Below are 21,355 nucleotides of genomic sequence, written 5' to 3' on the forward strand. Positions count from 1 at the left end.
TATCAGTGTAATTGGCAGCCAGGGCTCAGCTCACTTTGTATCTTATTGAAACGTCTTCATGTTGTCTTAGGTTAGGTGACTCACGCACTGCAAACAATTCCAAATCCTTCACCAGTCACGGTGACTTGCGACTTGACCGCAAACAGCGGCGGTGATATGGAACAGTGCCAAACGATTTCACGTCATGACTAAGTGTGCAATAATGTTATCAGATGGGGCAGGGCCTTGTGTCAACAGCCCTCAAGCGTGTTTTTGTGTTTAATGATAATGAATCAAATGAACATGATGTACCTTTCCTTGTGCACGGATGGGATGACACAAGAGCAGGCCGGGGGTGGACTCTGCACAATTGAGTCATGACAGAAGTGAAACGGAGCTTCCGAATAATAGAGAAGTGAAAGGTCGTACCGTTTGGAAAGAAAGAAATTCATTTTATGGATGAAAAGAAGAGACAGTATTTGGTTTAGACAGTAGACATGAATTAGCCACCAAATTATAATTGCAATTGTCTAGATTAAGTGCCCTCTAGTGGCTGGAGGAAACCTCTACACAGACGTTCAAAAAATGTCTTTTTTTTAAGGTGCTTTTGAATGATTTAAAAACAATGCTATTGAATGATTCCAAAAATATTATGCATGAATAAATTCTGCGACTGCACTTAGGTGTTAATAAACGCAACAATGAAGTCCGAGTTTGCAGTGGCAAAAGCTCTCCCGTTTTTCTCATCTAATGTCCAGTTGCACATCATGTGTGTGTTGTCTGCAATGCACGACTGTGTTGCTCCCTCCACACAGTGGGAGGAAAGCGAGTGAGTGGGGTGCTTCCATATTTGGAAGGTGAATGACAGGGAGAAAGGGGCGGGCTCTTCTGACTCACTTCCTGAGTAGTAAAAAGTTAAAAAAAAAAAAAAAAGTAGCCGGCAACTTTTGTTGAGCACACACTCCGTTGGAGCAAAGTGATTTTTATCTTTCCTTCAACAGCAGGAGCAGGAGCAGGCGGAGGCGGGTGACGTCCACGCTCAAGCCGGTCCTGCAGTGCGCGACTGGCGGCTACGTGACACCCGGGTGGCCCGCTGTCAGCTCCCGATTCATACCTGGTAGGAAAGAAAGAGCGATATTTAGCCCGTTTTTCTTGCATATTGGGACCCTTGCGCAAGTTGACTTTGAGTTCATGCATGCTCGTCTGCTTCATTCAAACTCCAGTGGGAATGACTTCAATTGCGAGAATAATGCTCGCTCATAAATTGTCCTTTGCCTTGCTTTTAGTTGCTTTGGAATCAATGAGAAGTTATTGATTTTTCTTAAAAGAAGATCAAGTTTCAGGGAGAAATGTTGGGAAGTTACTTTGACACTCAATTCAATGTATATTATTATTATTATTATGCGCATAGATGTTATTAAATCATTAAAGATAATGAGATTGATGAGCAAATGAGATTAAAAAGGAAAATATGTCGTGAGTTAGTTTTTTAATCCTAAAAGAACATTTATTGAATAATTAACTTTAAAGAATATATATTTTCATATTTAGGGGGGGTAAAAAAATCCCCACCTTATTTTAATAACCAAACAATACTCATTGCTTCTTGAAATGAAAACCTATCATATGTGAAAGATTATGTCATGGATATAAGGAGAACAATTTAATGCTTCTAATCCAAAAGGCAAGCAATGTGATCAATAGTGAGGAGAAGAAAAAACATCCCAAAGCGTCCAACATGCTTTTCATTAGACAACTCATCATAATGTGACGTCGGCCACAATAAAAGCGGACGCAGGCATGCCAAGGCTTGATGAGGCCTTATAATATGTCAGAGCTTAGTCAAATTTGCACTTGCACATCAGGGAAGAAAAAAAAAAAAATAGAAAAGCTTCCTGTGAAGTGGGCTGGACATCTTCTGAGCCGTGATGTTTTCTTTTCCTCCCGCAGTCTTGCTTTTTCTTCCTTCCTTCTTCTGTCTCAATGTTGTGCATGTATAAAACTCGTAGTGGACAGTGTGTGGAGCTCCTTTAATGGGGTGGGTGGGGGGGTTAGGGTCACTAGTAGCTAGCTAGTAGCACCAACTGCTCATGTCACAAACCTATAACGGTTAGTGTGTTGTGAAACTCGCTCTTTGTTGAAGAAACAAAAGTACATATTTGAAGACCTTGGAGTCTGTTTTTCAACCACTCGGGACTGCCGGACACGCAAAAATGGCCTCCCGGCTGCCAAAAAGTTGTCATTCCCATCCCATTTTAGCATCTTGGAAGCTTTGTCATGTGTGTGTTTGTTTGTCTGCCTCCTCTTCCTCTGCTGCTCATAAGAATTCTGTCAGTTTTCCAAGGGTCAGCCCTGCGTGCTAGCTGGAAGCTAGCCAGATGGCAAATAGCTCGCGAGCTAGCTGGCCGGCGGCCGGTTCATGGCTTGGCACGGTTTAAAAGCAGTCCCGAAAGAGAAGAAGCAGTCAAGTGCTTGCAGGTGCTTAGAAAGCAAATGGTTCCGTATTGACTCCGTAAGACGGAAATCTTGAGCGCCGATCAACAATCCCACAAGTGAATATTCGACCAAGGAGATGGGTGACATGAATGACTGCCACGGAGGAGATGTTACATAAAACATCTGTTTCATCCACGTTAAAAGTTGCCTAAGCTCTCACCCACTTCTTTGCATCTAATCATGAATTGTCTGATACTTTGATGCGGATTGTTGCGGGGGCGCCTAGCTAGCGGCAGGAGTGCGTCTGCATTCTCTGCAAGTGACCTCAGACTTCCTGTGTGGGTGAGCACGGCCAGGTGCTACGGGTTCTTACCGCCGAGCCTTAGGTCTTAGGACACCCCCGTGTGAGATAAGCCCCGCCCACTCCGCTCAACCTCGCTTGCTCTCTTTGGATTTTCAAGCAGCATGGTCGTTATATAGTTGACAAATTCTGACTGCTCTGGCGTTGTAATTAAGTTCCTGGTGGGATGTAATTACAAGGCTGCTCATTTGGAAAGAAACGTCGCTAGGAATGACACATTATGGGAAATGTTGGATGGATGATATTTATAGACACTTGTTAAATATGGGCGAAGAAAGCGACCTTTTGCTGCACTGCGAAAGGCCAGCCGGCTTCGCTGCTAGTTTTGCTTCCATTGGCTTAGCAGTCGGTCAACGGCGGCACATGTGAGACATTTAACCAATGGCTCGGGTCCAATCGGTGTTTCCCCATCAGCCGTCCCATATGGAACAGATGTTGTTTGGACGCGGGAATGCTGTCCATTCACCGTCTTGTCAATGAGTCAGCTGCGACTGCTTTCCCGTACGTTGGCCTTGAGGAATGAGGCAATCGTCTACTTGTCGCTCATCCTTTGTTTTCGAGCCAGCTTTTATCGGTGTGCGTTAGCCCCTTTCATACAACCCATCAAAACCAGATACACCGTGTGAATGTTCTTCTATGTGAATGTAATCAATAGATATAGATATATATAATATACATATCCAAACTTTGCTGGTTTCTCTGCGCAAAAAGCAAACACTTCTTTCGTCATTTGTTTGACAGGGGCCAAACAAAGTTCATGCCCTGACAAGGCATGTAGCCAGATCTGCACAGCACGTCCGCAGCTAACAGTACAAATCATGTCGTCATAGGAAAACCATACAAATAACTTGGCTGCAGGCGAGACTAAATCTACAAATAATCAGCAGTGTTTTCGGACGCAACCTGTAATTTGACGCGTAATAGTACCGCGGACTGCGGCTAATCATAGCACACCCGATGGCTAATGGGGGGAAAAATACTGCTAGGTGCTGAGAATTTCTCGCATGAATGAGGTCAAGCGAGGCCATTTTTTTAGCGGGCTCGCTTTTTCAAGGATTTTAGCGCCCAATCTTTCCTGAACGAGATCCATGTCATTGTTCGCGCATAACTTCAACATTCCTCTCGCTAACAGTACAATTGCGGCTCGGCAAGATGAAACAAGATCCAGAATGTGACTTGTTAGGCCGCAGTGTTCTTGGCGAATCCCTTCGCCGCCGCTCTTTCAGTCAAGTATTCACAAGCTTCTGGCGTTAGCGCTCTCACTTTTTTGTCTGAGCTACGGTACGCGGCGAGGGGCGTGCTTCGACAAGCTCCAAGTCGCTGGCGAATTAGCGACGTACGCACCTAGAGAAATCATTTCCAGGTCGGCGCCGCCGTTCTCCAATTTCTAGCCGTCCCCTCCCCACCCCACCTTGGTGTGAGGCAAGCCTTAGCCTCCATAAATGGCAGAAAGTGTCCTTGGCGTGGCTATAAAAGGACTTTGGCTCCTGGAGCGATGGGTGTTTTGCAGATTTGCGACAGGGACGAGCTAAACGGAGATTTTCTTAGCTTCCGGTGGGCGCTAATATGAAAGGGTGGGTGACTTAAGGAGAGGAGAGGAGCGGCCCGGCGGGAACGTCGTTATCGCCCGCAGGCCTGTCTGTCATCAAACTGTCAGGTGGAAAAAAATTGAACAGACGTCAAATACAAGTCCTGCGCCGCAGAGTTTACGCAGTGCGTAGCACCTCTTCACCCTGGAGAGCTTTTCACAACTTTCCACACTTGAAGCTAGGAAGTTGTTCAGCTGAGCTCAGGATCTTCGCTTCTGGCACTTTTATTTCTTTTATTTATTATTTGTTTATTTTATTGTAGTTTTTATTTCATTAAAAAAAAGTTATTTTGTTAGCATGCTTCGCCAACAAGTTTGCGCCTGTTTTTGTACTTCTGCAAATCAGGCCCCGGGCGGGCTCCGTGGGCAAACATCCCGAGCTCGATGTGATTTGCAGGTTGTGTCAAACGCCGCTGTATTTCACCGTAACTTCACATAGCATGTCCTAGCTTCTTTTTTGTGTGTCGGGTTGGGGGACGGGTAAAGGTCGCTGGAATTTCTGCAAGCTAAGTGGGAAATGTTTGAATGACGGCGGCGTTCGCTGAGTAAACGACGCGCGGGAGGAGGCGTGCCCGCTTAGCAGCTGTCACCACATTTGCCTGAAAGTAATCACTCGTAGATTGCATTGCGCAGGTCCAGCCGGCCGGCGGGCCGCAAACCGCCCGTTGCTAAATTCTGTTTGTCAAAGCCACAAAGGCGCAGATGCGCAAACATCGGAAGGCTTGATGAGCTGCTTTATGAAAGGAGAGAAAGTGAATCACCTAAGCAAGAAGAAATCAAAGTGTTTCAGCCACGTTCCTGTTGTTATCTTATTGCGAGAGTCGTGTTCGATGTTTGCTTTGTGGGTTTTTCTTCATCAATGCCGCACACACAAAAAAAAACAGTGATCCGCATTCCTCTCAAGGGTCTGGCAAACATCACTGAATTGTTTTCACCTCGACGTCTTTGCTTCATACGTTAGCAATTCTGCCCCCCGCCCCCGCCCTGCTTTAATGGGCCAAAACATCCCAGCTTCAAAAATAAAAAAAAAGAACCACTTCCAACGCCGGCCGTGGAAGTGAGATCAATGAGTAAAATAAAGGCCAGACAGTGAGCAAAGCAAAGCGAAGCGAAGCGAGAGAAGGGTCTATGACACAAGCGGCATGACTTCACCCTGGAAGTATTCGGGCCCCCTCCTCCCTCCCTCCCTCCCTCCCTCCCTCCCAACCAACAGCACCAGCGCCTCATCCCTTCCCTTTCGCATGGCGAGTGGAAAGACTTTGGGCTTTAATTACCGCCGGAGAAAGAATGGAGGCTAAATGACCCGGATTGACAAGTCGTGCATGATGATGACAATCAATGAATGCAAGCTGATTGGTCGGAGGAATGGATGCTTCAGGAAAGAGGTGTTGGAGTTGAGCTAGCGATGCAATCATTCAGGGCTAAGTAAAGTATGGCTTGTGGGCCGGCCACACAGGGCCCATTCCGTACTTCAATCCGGCCGACCAGGCGTTTGGATTATCAAGGCATCTGTGATATTGCTTTAAGTACATATACATAGTCAATATTTATTTATTTATATATTTATTCATTTATTATACGGCAGAAGATGTATGCTACCAGAGACAGGACCAGCGTTCAAATGGTGCCGTTATCAGTCTTCACCAAAGCACCTGTTTTGCGTGTATTTTATTTTTTTTAAACGCCGTCTTCCCATTTTTTAGCAACAGCGGCAGCACAGACTTTTGCATTTTATCACTGGTAATGAATTAGGTGTGGAAGACGAATAGTGTTTTGCATGCTTGCATGATAAAGAAAATGCGCTGGACATGGGAAAGATAAGGCGCTGATGGATTGCAATTCCGCTTTGGCAAAGTCGACAAAGTACTCGTGCCTCCGGAGACCTCAAGAAAACTTGTGATAAATCCGCCGTGATCTATTGTCCACCAAGGGGAGCTTTGCTTTTTTTGATAGCTGTAATCACTTTGAGGTCATTTTGATGTTTACATATTCCACCGTGTCACCACCTAATCTTGTGATTGAGTCAACTAAGCCAGCAATTTATGCTTCATTCTCTCGTGTGTATATGTCACGGACAAAACGTGTATCTGCATCATCTAGGTCTGGTATCATTTTTGTTTTCTTAATAATACTATTGTGGCTTCAATTTTTTTTTTTTTTTTTAGTTTATTCAGAAATCTAAGTACAGTCTTGTTGTATTTAGTTCAATCATTGTTTTACGTTTTTTTCCAATGGTGTAAAGAGTTTGAGAATTACATGGTAGGAAAAGCCAGCGATAGTAAATATTAGTGGCTTGAAAGAAATGGTGGCCGCTTGTGGATGCAGCTGTTGTCTGTCTGCACTTTCCTCATTTGAACCTCTTAGTCCACCGTTAGCTCTGCTATGTTTGTTTTTTTACTTAAAGCAGCGACAGCCTTTGTGTGTTCACGTGCTTGCCAGAGCTTTTGAAGTGTTACAGTAAAGCCTCGGTCACTATTCATTCATGGCACATGCCGCAATTAGCATCAATTAGTCATTGACGCCCCGGATAAAATGTTTTCGGTTTGACTTCCTACAGCAAATCTTTTGCGTTTTATCGCAATGATTTGGAAGTGGTCCACAGGGGGAGTTCATCTTAAAAGATTTGACCCTTTGCGCCACAAAAATGTATTATGTTTAACAGTCCGTCTTGCTAAAGTGACACTTTTACGCGTCTGCAGTCCGACCCGATTCCCTGAATATGTTTCGGCATGTGTTGCTAAATGCGCCGCTGTGTTTTTTCTGGCACGTTTGCGCACGGCCACGGCATCCCGCGTAAAACGGCGGGCCAAGCGCCTCGCTGTGTAACGAGCGGCCAACGTCACCGGCGAAGGAGTTTATGATGGTGCGGTGTGAGGACGGTGTTTGCACGTTGCCGCGGTGATGTGCCTGCGAGGTTTGTATGACCCAAATGTACTGGAAATGACTTTGAGGATCATCATCCTGTTAGCTGCGCATTTTGGCAGGTGACTTGGCGGATTTCTGGGCCAACAATGACTTGATGTCTCTTTTTGTGAACCCTTCGTCGAGGTTAAGAGGAAAATGAGAGATTGAGCTCACTTATTAGCAAACTGGGACTCACTGCATTTCTCATTTGATTTTTCAAATGAACAAATCCGGCATTCGAAAAGAGCTTTGCCGCTAACACCTAAGTGGTAATGTTGGCTTTGTAAATAAATTCTTGCGTCGGCATTAACCTTCAAGGTCAGCGCAGCCACGAGCCACAAGTAATTGCAAGCAGTCGTGTGGGTGTATGCGCCCTACGCGGGTCAGAGCGCTGAGTCGGCGGCTCTTTGAGACCCCCTCTACGTCCGGGCCTATTTTTGTGCTGACTCTGCAACAGAAGAGCACCGGTCCGTCCAGCCTTGCAGTTAGCCTTGATGTCCGGCGGCTTTCTTATCACCATCGAGCGTGATGGTGAATCAACTCTTGGATCAAAGTGGCTCTTTTGCTCTGGAACTTTCTGAGCTGCCAAGTCATTAGCTGCTTTGGAGTTGTACTTTGAATTCTGGAAACATTTGGCACACCCCTATTTCTAGTCTTATACACAAATCCCTACGACGCTTGAAAGTGGCTTTGGATCTTCACCCAGCGGATCTCATAGTGTCTTACTATGCCCACTTCAAAACAATTGAAAAATGTTGTCCTCGTAAAGCATCTAAAAAACAACTGGATCCTCAGATTTAAAAGAAATATAAATAAAAACGTCCTCGGTTTATTCCGATAGCAGTAGCGAGCCAAATTTGTCGAAATGTAACTCTCACTACTTTTACAGCCATTTTCCATTTCAGCTCAGTGCTAGCATATATTTGCCCTGACAGCTTTACGCCGTCCTACTTGTTAGGAAGCGACGCGTCCTCGTGTGTTTACCATCCCAAAGTAGGTCCAGTGGAGCAGTTAGCGAGCCAGCGAGCTGTCAAAATCATCCATCCCCGGTGTTCTGCTTTTCAGATTCCCAACGTCTTTTCTCGCCCTCTCGTCGCTCCTTCTGTTGTCATCTAAACATATACCAGGAAACGGGGAGGGACAACCTTGCATTCTCCAGGCAGTGGCTCTCCGAATAAGTGGAAGGCACACAGGAGTCCGCTGCATAGTTTCTTCAATGCAAACCAGATGTCAGGCACTAATGCATGGCAGCATTTTAAAAAAAAAAAAAAAATTTAAACTCAAAGGAAGACAAATGTAGGGCAAAAATGCAGCCGGTGTAAAAATAAATTCACGTTCATTCCACGCATCTTCAAACTTGCTTCATGGTGGTTTGACAGGAACTGTATGATTTGGAGGCCGCCGTGATTGTTATACTTTGAAATTGAGTCTCGGGGCTTTGAAATTGAGTCTCGGGGTGAAGCGGGATTATGACAAATGGACTCATTCCACGTAGAACTAAATGAGCGCTATGCGATTTGTCTTCTGGATACTTGTTTATCGGCATTATTTTTGGAAGAAATGTTTGGTTTAAAAGACATATCTTCTTCTATATGTGTCATTTCTGCTGAGTCATGATATCTCACTTTTCTGTTCTGTCTCTCAAGTTGTCTGAAATGTCCACTAATTATGGAATGAACCATATTTCTTTTGGAAATTCACTTCTGTCAAGTCAGTTAAAAGTATGTCGGATGGCACAAGCCCGAGGACATGGCTCACGGAGCAAATTACAAAGGACGCTGTGGCGTTTTACAACCTCAGGCGGCCATTTTCTTTCCTGTTTGCGATGTCGGCACTTTGTAGCGACAGTCGGCGGTTTGAGCTTCAGCGCGAACAAGCGGATTGAATATTTCTGGTGATTTCAAAACATTGCTGTCATCTGTTTTTTGTGAATATCCAAGTGGTTTTGTTCCGTTAGCATTAGCATTAGTCCAAGCGCAACCATGGCTGACCATTGAAATCAAAACACATTGATGAATAATTTCTCCCTCGTGTCAAATTTCCTCATCTGGCGATATACGCTTTCTGTCAAATAAACTGGACGACGGAGTACGTTTGACTCATTTTCGGAGGTGGCTTTGAGTGTTGGTTCCTGCACGCCATTTGTCACGCCGAGGACCGCGCTCCCTCATCCTGCTCTGTCCCGAAAAATAATATCCACCTAATCCCTCGGACAGTGAGTCATAAACACACGTTACGAAGCATTAAGATCTTCTGGTGCAATTGGCGTACTTGACTTTTCCCATTCGTCAGCGCGTGGAACATCTCCACGCTCATCAAGGAATGAATATCTCCATTCTTTGCCTTGAGAGGAAGCAACACGTAAACCGTGTGGGGGAAGGGGGGGTTGACATCATTCTTTATTTTTTCATGCGCTCAACTCAAAAAGCCTCAAATGATATAGTCCCATGTCCAGATCTGAACTTTCTAGTCAGCCAAAGAAGCTGGATTGTGTTCTGGAAGATGTCCAGGCAGCGGACAAGCGCGCCAAGTGATGGGACGTGTTTATCCTTCTTCTCTGTTCCTTTTCATCCACGTTTGATTTAAGAGCCGCCTTGGGGTTAAAGCTCTGGCTTCAGACTTGATTTACCTCCGACGGTGCCCGGCTTGGGTTTCCTGGTGCTCACTTTCCTCCCACTGAGATTTCCTCGCTGGTTCTTTGTGCAGAGTTTGTCTTTGAAGGCAGCAAAAGATTCCGACGTGCCTCGGATCGAGTCATTTGTTGTGTTGTAGTTTTTTATTGTCTGCTCTGAATAAGTGACAGGGAATGATTGCATTGCTGTAATTATCATGAATTAAGGTGGAACTTGCACTCACGGGCTTCAGCCTGTTTTGGAATGATTTGCCCAGGGCAATTGTTTCTCGTCGTTCTGTTTATTTCTCTTGTGCAAGGTGAAGATGATTGTATGTAACTGATAAGAGAACCTATTGCATTAATCATCTTATCATCTTGTCATGTCATGTTGAACACATTTTTATTTCATTGAATTTGTATTGAATTCATTTTTTAATGTCATTTTTTATTGAATGTTTATTTTATTTTAATTGCTTCATTGAATTTGATTTATTTCTAATTTCTCATTCTACGGTACTATTTGTGACTTTGCGTGTGTATGGCTTTAATCCGGAAATGATCTTTGATGGCCAAGTGACTCTTTTACTCATACGACACATAATTGTGCCCGTGTGTGACCCTCCCTGGAGTATTTCTGGGCATTGTGTTTATTTCTATTTGGCAATGTGGCGGCGATCATGAAACTTTTGTCAAGGCAGAATGGCATTCCAGTAATGGTATGAAATTTGCGCAGGTACTAGCATTGAGCTCTTCAGCGGCCTTGCTTTGTTTACGCCAGGTGGTGAAATTCATCCGGCACACCCATGCGTCGTGCCGTGCCGTGTTTTGAGTCTGTGGCCTTCCTTTCGCCTTAAGCACATGTTGCACTTTGGCCTCGCCGCTGCGGCTTGTGCAAAACCAAAAAGCCTCAGCGTGTTATTCCTTCCTCGCGACTCTTTAATTTAGCCGTGAACCTTGCGACTTCCCGGCTTTTTATTTGTTTTCAAATATCCGTCCGTAAGATAGACGAGGAATGCCAAGGCCGGCGGCTCAGTCTAGTGGGTGAAATCCCTTCCCGATTGGCAAACGAGGGAAAGTTCAGGGCCAATGGGGAGACTGTCGCCGGGAGACTCGGTACGCTCTGTCCGGGTCCGGTCCGGTCCGGTCCGGTCCGGCTAATCCCCAGCAGCCCAAACTCTTTTTACGCTCCGTTTGATTCCAAATGTGTTTATTCCCTGCAGGAAAAAAAGCCTGGCTGCTCATTCCTCCTCCCCCTTCCTGTTGAATCAAAATAAAAGTTGTTTTATAAAGACTAGACAAAGCATGGGACAGACAGCGTGTTGTGTTGTATCAACAGAGAGATCCTCTTGACCGCAACAGGCATGACTGAGTCCTGCCTGGGAAAACAAAGCCACTGCACTGCACTGCGCACACACACTCCACTGTATCGGCTCTCTCGATGGCAAAAAGGCAAAGCACAGGGATTTGCGCTAGAGGGGTGGAGTCTGACCCTTTGCTTGCTGGATGCAAATTTGGGGATTCACACCTGTGCTCCAGTTAAATACATGTACAATCTTTCCAAGAAATACAATCACACAAGTTTTCTAGTTTCTTATTCATCCATGTAAGCTTTTTTTTTTCCCCCCTAGTCACATTTAGGCTACTTTCATGTACGACATATTTGATACAGTTCAGTTGTATTTCACTTTCTAGTCCAATACATATAATCTTTGAACACTTTGTACACATTTATTTAGATGTAAAAGTGATTTTAATTTTGACATCCAATCCATTTTAGTTGCATGATTATTTCAAGGGGAAGTCAAGTCTATTTTTGAATTTCAATTTTTTGTTTTATGCGCCCCCATCAGTCTGCACAATATTCGGATTATTTTTTAATTCTTGGAATATGAATGATTTGTTTTTGGAGTTCTTCTGTCTTCACATTCATCCAATCGATGTGGATCCACTTGAAGGAAAAGAAAAGCATCTCAACAGCCAGTCCCGCTGACCCATATAGCTGCGCTCGCTCAATATTTGACTTTCCGTCTCGGATGAACTCTGGCGGGAATCACTGCAAAGAAAGGAATTCTTGGTCCCGAGCCCCGTTTAGCTCGCTGCAATGCTGCAATTAAACTCGGCGTGTCGTCTCGCGTGGACTCCTCAGCTCCGATTACTTGGGAAACCGGTCACGGCTCTGGTATTTAGCAACGTTCCTGACCCGCTCCGAGGTTCTGAGTCAGCGACGGAAGATGGAGCGTTGCCGGGAAGCTTGCGCATATACAGTAGTAGCGAGAGATCCAAAAAACCCTGGGAGGCCTGCCTGGATTCTGGAGTTCACCGTGACCCAGATCCAGCGCCTCAAGGGTCACTGAACCCACGTCATGCTCCCCCCCGCCTCCTCGCTCTCTGTTTTCGTGCCATCGGGAGTTCATTTAACCCCAGCGTTGGCCAGTCCAACCCAAAATGGGAACAGGTCAAAACAAGCCCTTTTGTTGCTTCTGAAGTAACGCACCTTTACCTATCGGGCTCGGTGATCTCCGCCCGAGATCTTGCCATCGGTTGCTCCGGCGACTTGACAGATACTTCATCGGACGTGATTGTTTGTTATTCTCGCTCAGAGCCGCGTCTCTCCGGGAAGCCTACAAAAACAAGCTGAGGCTTTCTGGCCAAGAAATAAGCCAGCCTTATTGGGCCTTTCCACTTCCCGTACATCGGGTGTCATGAGTGGAAAATAGTCTTTCAACACCAAAACGTATCTTGATAGACTTCCTGTCCATTTGTACCATTTGAAAGTTGTAGAGCACCGCTATCAAAGTCAAGGCCCGGGTGCCACAAGGCAGTGTTTCTTAATAAAATATCAAAAGTGTAAATTGTCTTACTTTTAATGACAGCGGGTTGTTGCAATATTTTTTTGGTTCTCAATCCCACTTTCAAAATAAATTGTATTTTTTTTTCTTTATCACTGCATTGATTCTGTTTCATGTAGAGGTTCCACTGTAAGACTTTTTCATGCTATTAAATGAGAACAATATCAGTAGCCTTATTAGCTTAAAAAGAAAAAAAAAATATGTCAGGGAGTTGTCAGCACCCTTTCCAGCTCGCGCCTCCTTTCTTTTCATATCTGGCAAGCACATACTGTACATAGCTGCTGGCAGTGCTGGCAACTCACTTCCAATCTGCAGTGTAAATCCAGCCTGACACTACTTGTCTTACCCAGAAGTGAGGTCATCATTTCCAGTCCTGCCTGCAGTGGGAACGGCCCCAACCTGCGGAGGGTCGGCGGCATCGCTTATCGCCGGGCTTCGCTCCAGCGGTGCCGTCATGTTTAGGCAAGCCGATACTGTTGTCGCCGGCCGCCATTGTTCCGCTCGCTGGCTGGCTCGGCGTGTCCTTAGTGCTGCTCCCGTGTTACATGCTGACAAGATGGACTGTTTCAAACCGGGGGAGTCGTGACCCGTAAAGAAGTCAGAGGGTGGCGATCCGTTGGACTCCCTTTATGACTTAGTGAATCCGCTTTATGATGTCATGTCCTCGACGTTGTCATTTTCTCTGATCAATATTCCCGCTTTCCTGTCTTTCTCACGTCAGGCTGACAACCCGAGCGAGCGAGCGACCCACAGACCGAGTGATCGAGCGAGCGAGCGAGCGCCTGCCGCCATGGCCGACCGCTTCGACTGCGACAACTGCAAGGAGTCCTTGTACGGTCGCAAGTACATCCAGTCGGACGAGACCCCTTACTGCATCCCGTGCTACGACAGCCTCTTCTCCAACACGTGCGACGAGTGCAAGGAGCTGATCGCCCACGACGCCCGGGTGAGCGAGCCCTCCGGTTACTTTCTAACTAGCCGCTAACTGACTCGGCTCCTCGTATCCCTCCCGTAGCGGTGATTTCATTTTCCGCTTTTGCCCCGACGATGGAGTCTATATTCTGGCCTTATTTGGAGATGCGTTCTTTTCATTGGCGAGCCATCATAGGAAAACCTATTCACGCCCGTTTTAACTACAGGAAGCTGGTGATTTACAGCTTGCCGAATGGCGTGTGCTTTCTTTGAACCTGCGCTAGTTATAAACAGCCGCAGGAAACGTGGCTATAATTGGGAGCAGCTCGTAGTGACTGCGCAATATTCGCCGGGCATCGATCTCATCTAGGAAAGTGTCAATCGTGAATGACAATTTCTTTTCGATTGATCGCTATTGGTGGCGTGGGTGATGCCGACCTGATCTTGTTCCCCTCCTAGGAGCTCTTCTACGAGGACCGGCACTACCATGAGCACTGCTTCCGCTGTTTCCGCTGCGAACGCTCGCTGGCGGACGAGCCCTTCACCAACCAGGAGGACGCTCTGCTCTGCAACGACTGCTACTGCAACGAGTTCTCGTCCAAGTGTGTCGCGTGCGACAAGATCGTCATGCCAGGTGAAGGTCAAAGTGGGGTCATTTGCTCATTTAGTGCTGGCCTTTGGTTCCACTATGAATATATAAATACTCGGTGGGCCGGATGACAGAACAGCGCTGAACTCATGGGGCCCGCCGACCCTATTTTGGTCACCCCCTGTGTTAGAACTTGCGTTGTAGTTGCCAAAGAGTGACGCTTCGATTTGTCATTTTCCCAACATGTCATGCGTACGAGTTTTCCACAGATCGAGAAGAAACAGTCAGTCTGGGCCTGAAAACCGCAGCGTCATCGTAAGGCTAAGCAGCAAGTCAAATAAGATCAATAAAAAAAAAAACAAGTACCAAAGTGGGAGAAGATGGATTATTCAGTGACACAAACTATTGGGGGGAAAAAATGGCCTCAATCCATTCTGTACGGTGGCCAGCCGCCACTTTCCAACAGAGTATGTGCGGCCAGCCGGCCTGTGGTCTTTTCACTTCCAATCAATCAAACCGGCTTTTTCAAGCATTTCTGCACATGATTTCAAAGAGCGCAAAGATACCAATGCCCCGTTTAGTCGCTTTTCTTCTACACATTTGGCATGTTTCCCCCCCACCCCTCCTCAGGTACCAGGAAGTTGGAGTACGCGGGTTCCACGTGGCACGAGGGCTGCTTCGTCTGCCACGCCTGCGAGCAGCCCATCGGCTCCAAGTCGTTCATCCCGGAGAAGGACGAGCACTACTGCGTGCCGTGTTACGAGGACAAGTTCGCGCCACGCTGCACGCGCTGTAAAAAGGTTCGTGGTCGCCTCGCAGAAAGTACCCCAAGCTGAGTGCCGCTTGCATTTACTGTGTCCTGGATCTTCTCAGACCCTGGCGAAAGGCGGCGTGACGTACCGGGACGAGCCTTGGCACAAGGAGTGTTTTGTGTGCAGCGGCTGTAAAACGCAGCTGGCCGGCCAGCACTTCACCTCGCGTGACGACAACCCCTACTGCCTCAAATGCTTCGGAAGCCTCTACGCCAAGAAGTGCGAGGCCTGCAGCAAACCCATCACAGGCGAGAGAGACTCTTCTTGTTAGTTCGACCGCTTTGGTGGTCGGCCGTGTTTGTGGACTCGGCCGGCCGGCCGGTGTTTACGGCTGATATTCACAAATGCCGCAAGCTTCGCTTTTAGTATTTGTTAGATCGTCCCCATGCTTCAGCACGTAATACCCGGCCGGCACTTGTTGTCTTTGTATTGCCTTCATGACAGCAACTTCTCCTTTGGGATTCATACGCATATCCCCGGTGGGGGACGGTCATCCAGAAATAAACGTGTCGTTCCGAACGACCGGAGGTTCCCTGATGGCTTTTCCCACTGGTGTTAAGTCGAGAGTGTGGCCGTGGAGAGCTGGACCTCAGTTTCCACACTGAGGAAATGATTACATGATGTTTCAAATTTATCGGAAAGTGGGTCACGCTCACTTTGGGATGCTCGGAAAACAGATGAAATGGAAAAACGTCTCTAAGTTTTCACTTCAAAGTTTTTATTGATTGTAAATTTGCGCCGCTAGCTCGCCAGCTAGCAGCCGATTGACTGAATGCTATGCATTGACCAGGTGTTTTATCCGCTATCACTAGCTTGCTAATTGCTACGCAGGTTGTCTGTCTTTTGTTATCATTGGCCGAGTGTTTTATCGATTATTAGCAACCGGAGCTGCTGACCGGTAACCGTGTCCTCCCTATTTATCTGCCGAGTGCGAACATTAGTGGCAGGTCATAAGGTCGCTAACTTGTAGCTGATGTTGACTGTTGTGTCGCCCTTTTCCCAGGCTTCGGCGGAGGCAAGTACATCTCGTTCGAGGAGCGCCAGTGGCACCAGCCATGCTTCACGTGCACGCAGTGCTCCGTGTCGCTGGTGGGCGCCGGCTTTTTCCCTGACGGTGAGCGCATCTTATGCCGCGACTGCCACAAAGGCTTATAAAGACCCACAAAGTCCCCCCCCCCCTCTGAATTCCACTCGACTCGTGTCATGGCCAAAGTTTTTATACCCAGCAAGGTCATACAGGGAAACGACAAAGGCAACAAACTTTATACAGTGTAGGGTTTTAAAACATGTATGATATTTAGTATCAAAATAACTTCTTGAATAAATAAATGATTCCAACTGGGGCTAATTTGAGCACAAAAATAACACAAAAGTTAACAGTTAAAGAAAAACAATTCTGAGCGGTTTGTTGACATTATGAAAAGTTTAATTTTGCACTTTTTTGGACAATCATGCTACCATGTTGAGTGCACATAAAAAAAAAAACCAATACAAAAACATGGCACAAAACCACTTTTTTATGTGATTGCTGAATCTTTTTGCTATTTTTTTTTATATTCTTCATTTTCTACTAATTGTTTTTAATGAGTGGACCTTTCTTCATCATTTTTCCAAGGAATTCTTTTTAAATCAAGCATGTCCTGTAATATCAATTGGTCTCTCGTAGGATGCTAGTGAGCCAGAAGAGAAGAATTCAAAGGATAAAAAACATTTCTATGACTTGTGGAATTCGGACAAATTGTTGTCAAAGTATTAAGAAAAAAAAATGGTTGCATTGTTTTAATAAGAAAGTATCAAGTGTCACTTTTGGTTAGCCAGCATTCCAAAAAGTCTCACTCATTGTGTCCAAAATATTTTCAACATACAAATTCAGTATTTTCTCACTCTGCTGGCCCCAATTTGCCCTTTTTTTTTTTCTTCTAACTATTTTACATTTTTAGCATCTGACAATTATAGTCAAAAAGATGCTGAGTATGCATGTCTTACTTTTTATTTTTATTTTGTTGTATTTCTGGCTGCATCTCCAAATTTTGTGCGTTTATTTTTTTTATTATTATTTCTGCTCCCCCAAAACAGCACATATTTTCATGTATAGTTAACAAAACCCTGTGACAAAAGCTTTGTGAATCATTCTGAAGTGTTTTAATATACGTTTTTTAAGTACATTTCAGTATTTGGCAGGGTTTCTAGTGTAGGTTTTTAGGCTGTTTTGTTTCGTTTTAATTTTTTTTTCATGAGTTTTTCCTTATTTTAAAAACGTATTTGTTTTTTATATTTAGGGTTTTATTTTATATATTGTATTTTTCACTTTTCTTTTTTATCTGTTCATTTTTGTTGAGTATTTGTAGGGGGAAAAGATCATGTAATATATAATGTCTCATAATTAAGCAACATGCGGTGAGCGTTGGAGGCTTACATGGGATCACTATTTGGCAAGCACTTGAGCCTTCCCACGTGTTTGCAAACAATTGATATCCACTAAAGAAAAAGAAAAACTTTCATATGGACAAGCAAAATAACAAACCAAAAACTTTGACACACAAAATTTGGAGATTCTTGTTGTTCCTATTCATTTCTTTTTTTAAAAGTATTAAAAATACACACACACACACAATGATATATAGTCTATATTTCAGCTTTGATGCTGGTGAGTCAGAGTTGGCAAATGTGCATTTGTTTTTGTATTGGATGGGGAAAAAGAAGCCATTGTTTTAGTTGTAAACACGATGTTGTGTGGGAAATAAATGAAATCATGTGGATTATATTGCATATTTTGTCATTTGAGAAATGGTGGTGACTTTGGCGGGTCAACACGTTTGCGTTCTAGCCCTAAGTGACAAGAAGCTTGCACCTAAATATATATTTATGCTGAGTCGACTGTTTCACCACCCCGATGGTGTACACATGGAATAACAGATGCACTCTCCCCACCGCCGTTTGAGATTTTTTCACCAAAAAAGGAAATGGAAAGCTCGGGTGGGTGGAGGAGGGGGTGCTAGAAGTGTGGGAGCGAGCGAGGGAGGGAGGAAGGGAGGAGGGAGGATGTTCACATCTGGACTCGACACTTTCGGGGGGGCAGCTTTTTGCAGGAAAGACAAGACGAGACAAGAGGAGGAAGAAAGGTCAGTGGGAAAAAGCGGCCCTCACTCAGTATGTTGGCGGCACCCCGAATAGAACTTTTGCTCCAAGCAGCGCAACTAAGTAGTGGGAGTTGCTTCAAATGTGTCTACTATGCTTACAAAAAAAAGAAAAACTTGGGACATCGATGCGTCCTGTTAGCCGTTTTGTGCTGATGGGAGAAATGAGCGTCTCCTGCTAACTTTGTGAGAATCCTTGAAATGATCAAGAAACTGCCGTTTCCAAAGCGACTGTTAAGTTTCTTCCATGGGTTCTTGGGACTTTTTGGACTGTCCTGTTATGATGTCCACCTAATTTTGTTTTTGAACTGTGAATGAGCAAACCTTGAGCGTATTTTGTGTTGGATGCAGACATTTGTATTCAATGTCCTCAGAACATAGTCCCTTGTCCAAATCCCCATGCAAGTTCAACACTGTGGATTGTGCTGCCTCCTTTTGCACACATTCAACACTGCAGCTCCAAAACTGTCTCGAGAACTGGAATGTACTGTCGCACATAACAAAGGTGAAAATATACTAGCAAATCAACCTTTTTAGTCCAGTTACAACAAAACATAACTAACTATGCAATAAGGCTAGTGAAGGACATTCCGGGCACCCTTGACCCTGCTCGACCCCCTGCACTCAAGGTCGCCGTACAAACATAATATAGCATAAACAATGGCTGATTAGTGTCGGCTAATAACTTATAACTTAACGAATCGCTTCCTAAAGTGACTCGTTCTTTTTTTAGCTCCAGTAGGTGTCGGTAATGCGCATTGAAGCTGGTGCCACCTCGCCGTAAAACAAAACGAAGAAGAAAATGACGTCACTTCCCGTTCACTCACGAGTCGTGAATTGCATTCGAAGGAATCTGTGAGTAAACGAATGAGTGATTCGCATTTCTAGTTCATCGCGCGAACGGATCAGTGAGGGAACGAATCCGGACTTTCCCGTTCGCGAACGAGTCAATAAGTCAACCGCCTTCCTTACCCCCGTGCATCAACGGATCAGTCAGTGAACGTGTTGCGTCTTCCTCCTAGCGTGAACTATGTAAGTCAGAATGTCGATTGACGATTTGCCAAGGAAAGCAAGATCCACTCGCTGAAACACCACTTTCTCCAAGCTAACGGCTAACTTTCTTGCATAAAGGGATGCTCCGTTATGCTAAAACGGGGAAATTACGCTTCTCTTTGGGTCATCTTGATTTTATAAGTTAAAGTCCCAATGGTCGTGAGCAGCAGGGAGGGGCCCCATTTCAACCCCTTACACTGAGTGCCAAGCAGGGAAGAAATGGGTACCATTGTTATAATGGTCACTGGTATGACCCGGCCGGGGGTTGAACCCCCGACCTCCCAATCTCAGGGCGGACACTCTCCTCTCAGGCCACTGAGCTGGTAAACACTTGTATCGTAGTATAACACTTATAGTCGTTTTTAAATATCGTGTATATATACGCCTAAATATTGCTAGCCAATATATCTACTGCAATTTCACATTAGATTGCTGGTTTGAAATTTGCTTTTAATATTATTATTTTTAATAAACATTTGTGTTCAAACTTGTCTGGTGATTTATTCCTTGTTTCTTTATTCGCCAATTAAAACAAAAATCGGACATTTGGTTAACTGCTTTGTATGACGATATGTGTACCTCATGGACACTTCAATAGGTACACTACACGAGGTTTTAAAAAAAAAAGAATAAATAAATAAAGGGTTAATTGCACAATAAAAGCTCATTTGTGTATATTCTCACACCTGGGATCGAACCAAGTTCTTAGCGAGCAAGAGCCCGTGTCATCAACCAGTCGGATATTTCGACCTGGTAGCGCAGGTCGTCTGCACTGTTTTGTACTAGTGATGTGCATTCCAGTTCTCAGGTGAACTGAATCTTTAGAATCGGTTCACTCACCCTAATCCTAATCTCTCGATTGACTGTTTGATCTGTGACGTCACTTGGACACTCCATTAGGTACACCGCCATTTTCAAGTGTACCTAATAACAGGCCACTTTATTAAGGAAATATTATGGGCAAAGGTCAGAGGTGTCAAGCTCTTGTCCTCTGGGCCGCGTTCCAATATGTTTTCCAAGTGACCCTCGTTAAGCGCACCTGCGTGAAAACTTTTAGCTACTGCAGAACGTAAAAAGACCTAAAACTTTTCAGGCAGGTGCGCTTAACGAGGGAACCACACAGACACTCCATTAGGTACACCGCCATTCAAAGGTGTACCTACGTCACTTGGACACTAGATGGGGCCACACCCGCCCTCACCCCCACTTTATTATTGACTGTTTGATCTGACGTCACTTGGACACTCCATTAGAAACGCCGCCATTTTCAAGTGTAACTAATAACAGGCCACTTTATTAGGGAAATATCATGGCCAAAGGTCAGAGGTGTCAAGCTCTTGTCCTCTGGGCCGCGTTCCAATATGTTTTCCAAGTGGGTGAGTGAGTGAGTGAGTGAGTGAGTGAGTGAGTGAGTGAGTGAGTGAGTGAGTGAGTGAGTGAGTGAGTGAGTGAGTGAGTGAGTGGGTGAGTGGGTGAGTGAGGGTGGGTGAGTGGGTGAGTGAATGAGTGAGTGAGTGAGTGAGTGAGTGAGTGGGTGGGTGGGTGGGTGGTTGGTTGGGTGGGTGAGTGAGTGGGTGAGTGAGTGAGAGTGGGTGAGTGAGTGAGTGAGTGAGTGAGTGAGTGAGTGAGTGAGTGAGTGAGTGGGTGAGTGTGTGTGAGTGAGTGAGTGAGTGAGGGAGGGTGGGTGAGTGAGTGAGTGAGTGAGTGGGTGAGTGAGTGAGTGAGTGTGTGAGTAGTTGAGTGTGAGTGAGTGAGTGAGTGAGTGAGTGAGTGAGTGAGTGAGTGAGTGAGTGGATGAGTGAGTGGGTGAGTGAGTGGGTGAGTGGTGAGTGAGTGATGAGTGAGTGGGTGAGTAGTTGTGAGTGAGTGAGTGAGTAGTTGAGTGTGAGTGAGTGAGTGAGTGGGTGAGTGAGTGGGTGAGTGGTGAGTGAGTGATGAGTGATGAGTGAGTGGGTGAGTAGTTGAGTGTGAGTGAGTGAGTAGTTGAGTGTGAGTGAGTGAGTGAGTGAGTGAGTGGGTGAGTGGTGAGTGAGTGAGTGATGAGTGATGAGTGAGTGAGTGAGTAGTTGAGTGTGAGTGAGTGAGTGAGTGAGTGAGTGAGTGAGTGAGTGAGTGAGTGAG

General features: G+C 45.4%; 1 protein-coding gene and 1 long non-coding RNA gene across 2 annotated transcripts; one reads left to right on the top strand and one right to left on the bottom strand.

The window, feature by feature from the left end:
* The first annotated feature begins 904 nt into the window (after positions 1–904).
* On the top strand, positions 905–17,808 carry fhl3a (four and a half LIM domains 3a). Its single transcript, XM_049730393.2, has 6 exons — positions 905–1,096; positions 13,453–13,677; positions 14,103–14,277; positions 14,863–15,032; positions 15,106–15,292; positions 16,048–17,808. Exons 2-6 carry the CDS (start codon positions 13,522–13,524, stop codon positions 16,197–16,199), a joined length of 840 nt encoding a protein of 279 aa, XP_049586350.1. The 5' UTR covers positions 905–1,096; positions 13,453–13,521; the 3' UTR covers positions 16,200–17,808.
* LOC125975184 (uncharacterized) lies at positions 11,458–13,452 on the bottom strand. The gene is made up of 2 exons (XR_007483897.1): positions 12,377–13,452; positions 11,458–11,935 (listed from the first exon to the last, which is right to left on the bottom strand). It is a non-coding gene; the product is annotated as an uncharacterized lncRNA (long non-coding RNA).
* Positions 17,809–21,355: the final 3,547 nt, after the last annotated feature.

This window comes from Syngnathus scovelli, chromosome 9 (assembly GCF_024217435.2).
Source record: "Syngnathus scovelli strain Florida chromosome 9, RoL_Ssco_1.2, whole genome shotgun sequence".
Classification (NCBI taxonomy): Eukaryota; Metazoa; Chordata; class Actinopteri; order Syngnathiformes; family Syngnathidae; genus Syngnathus; species Syngnathus scovelli.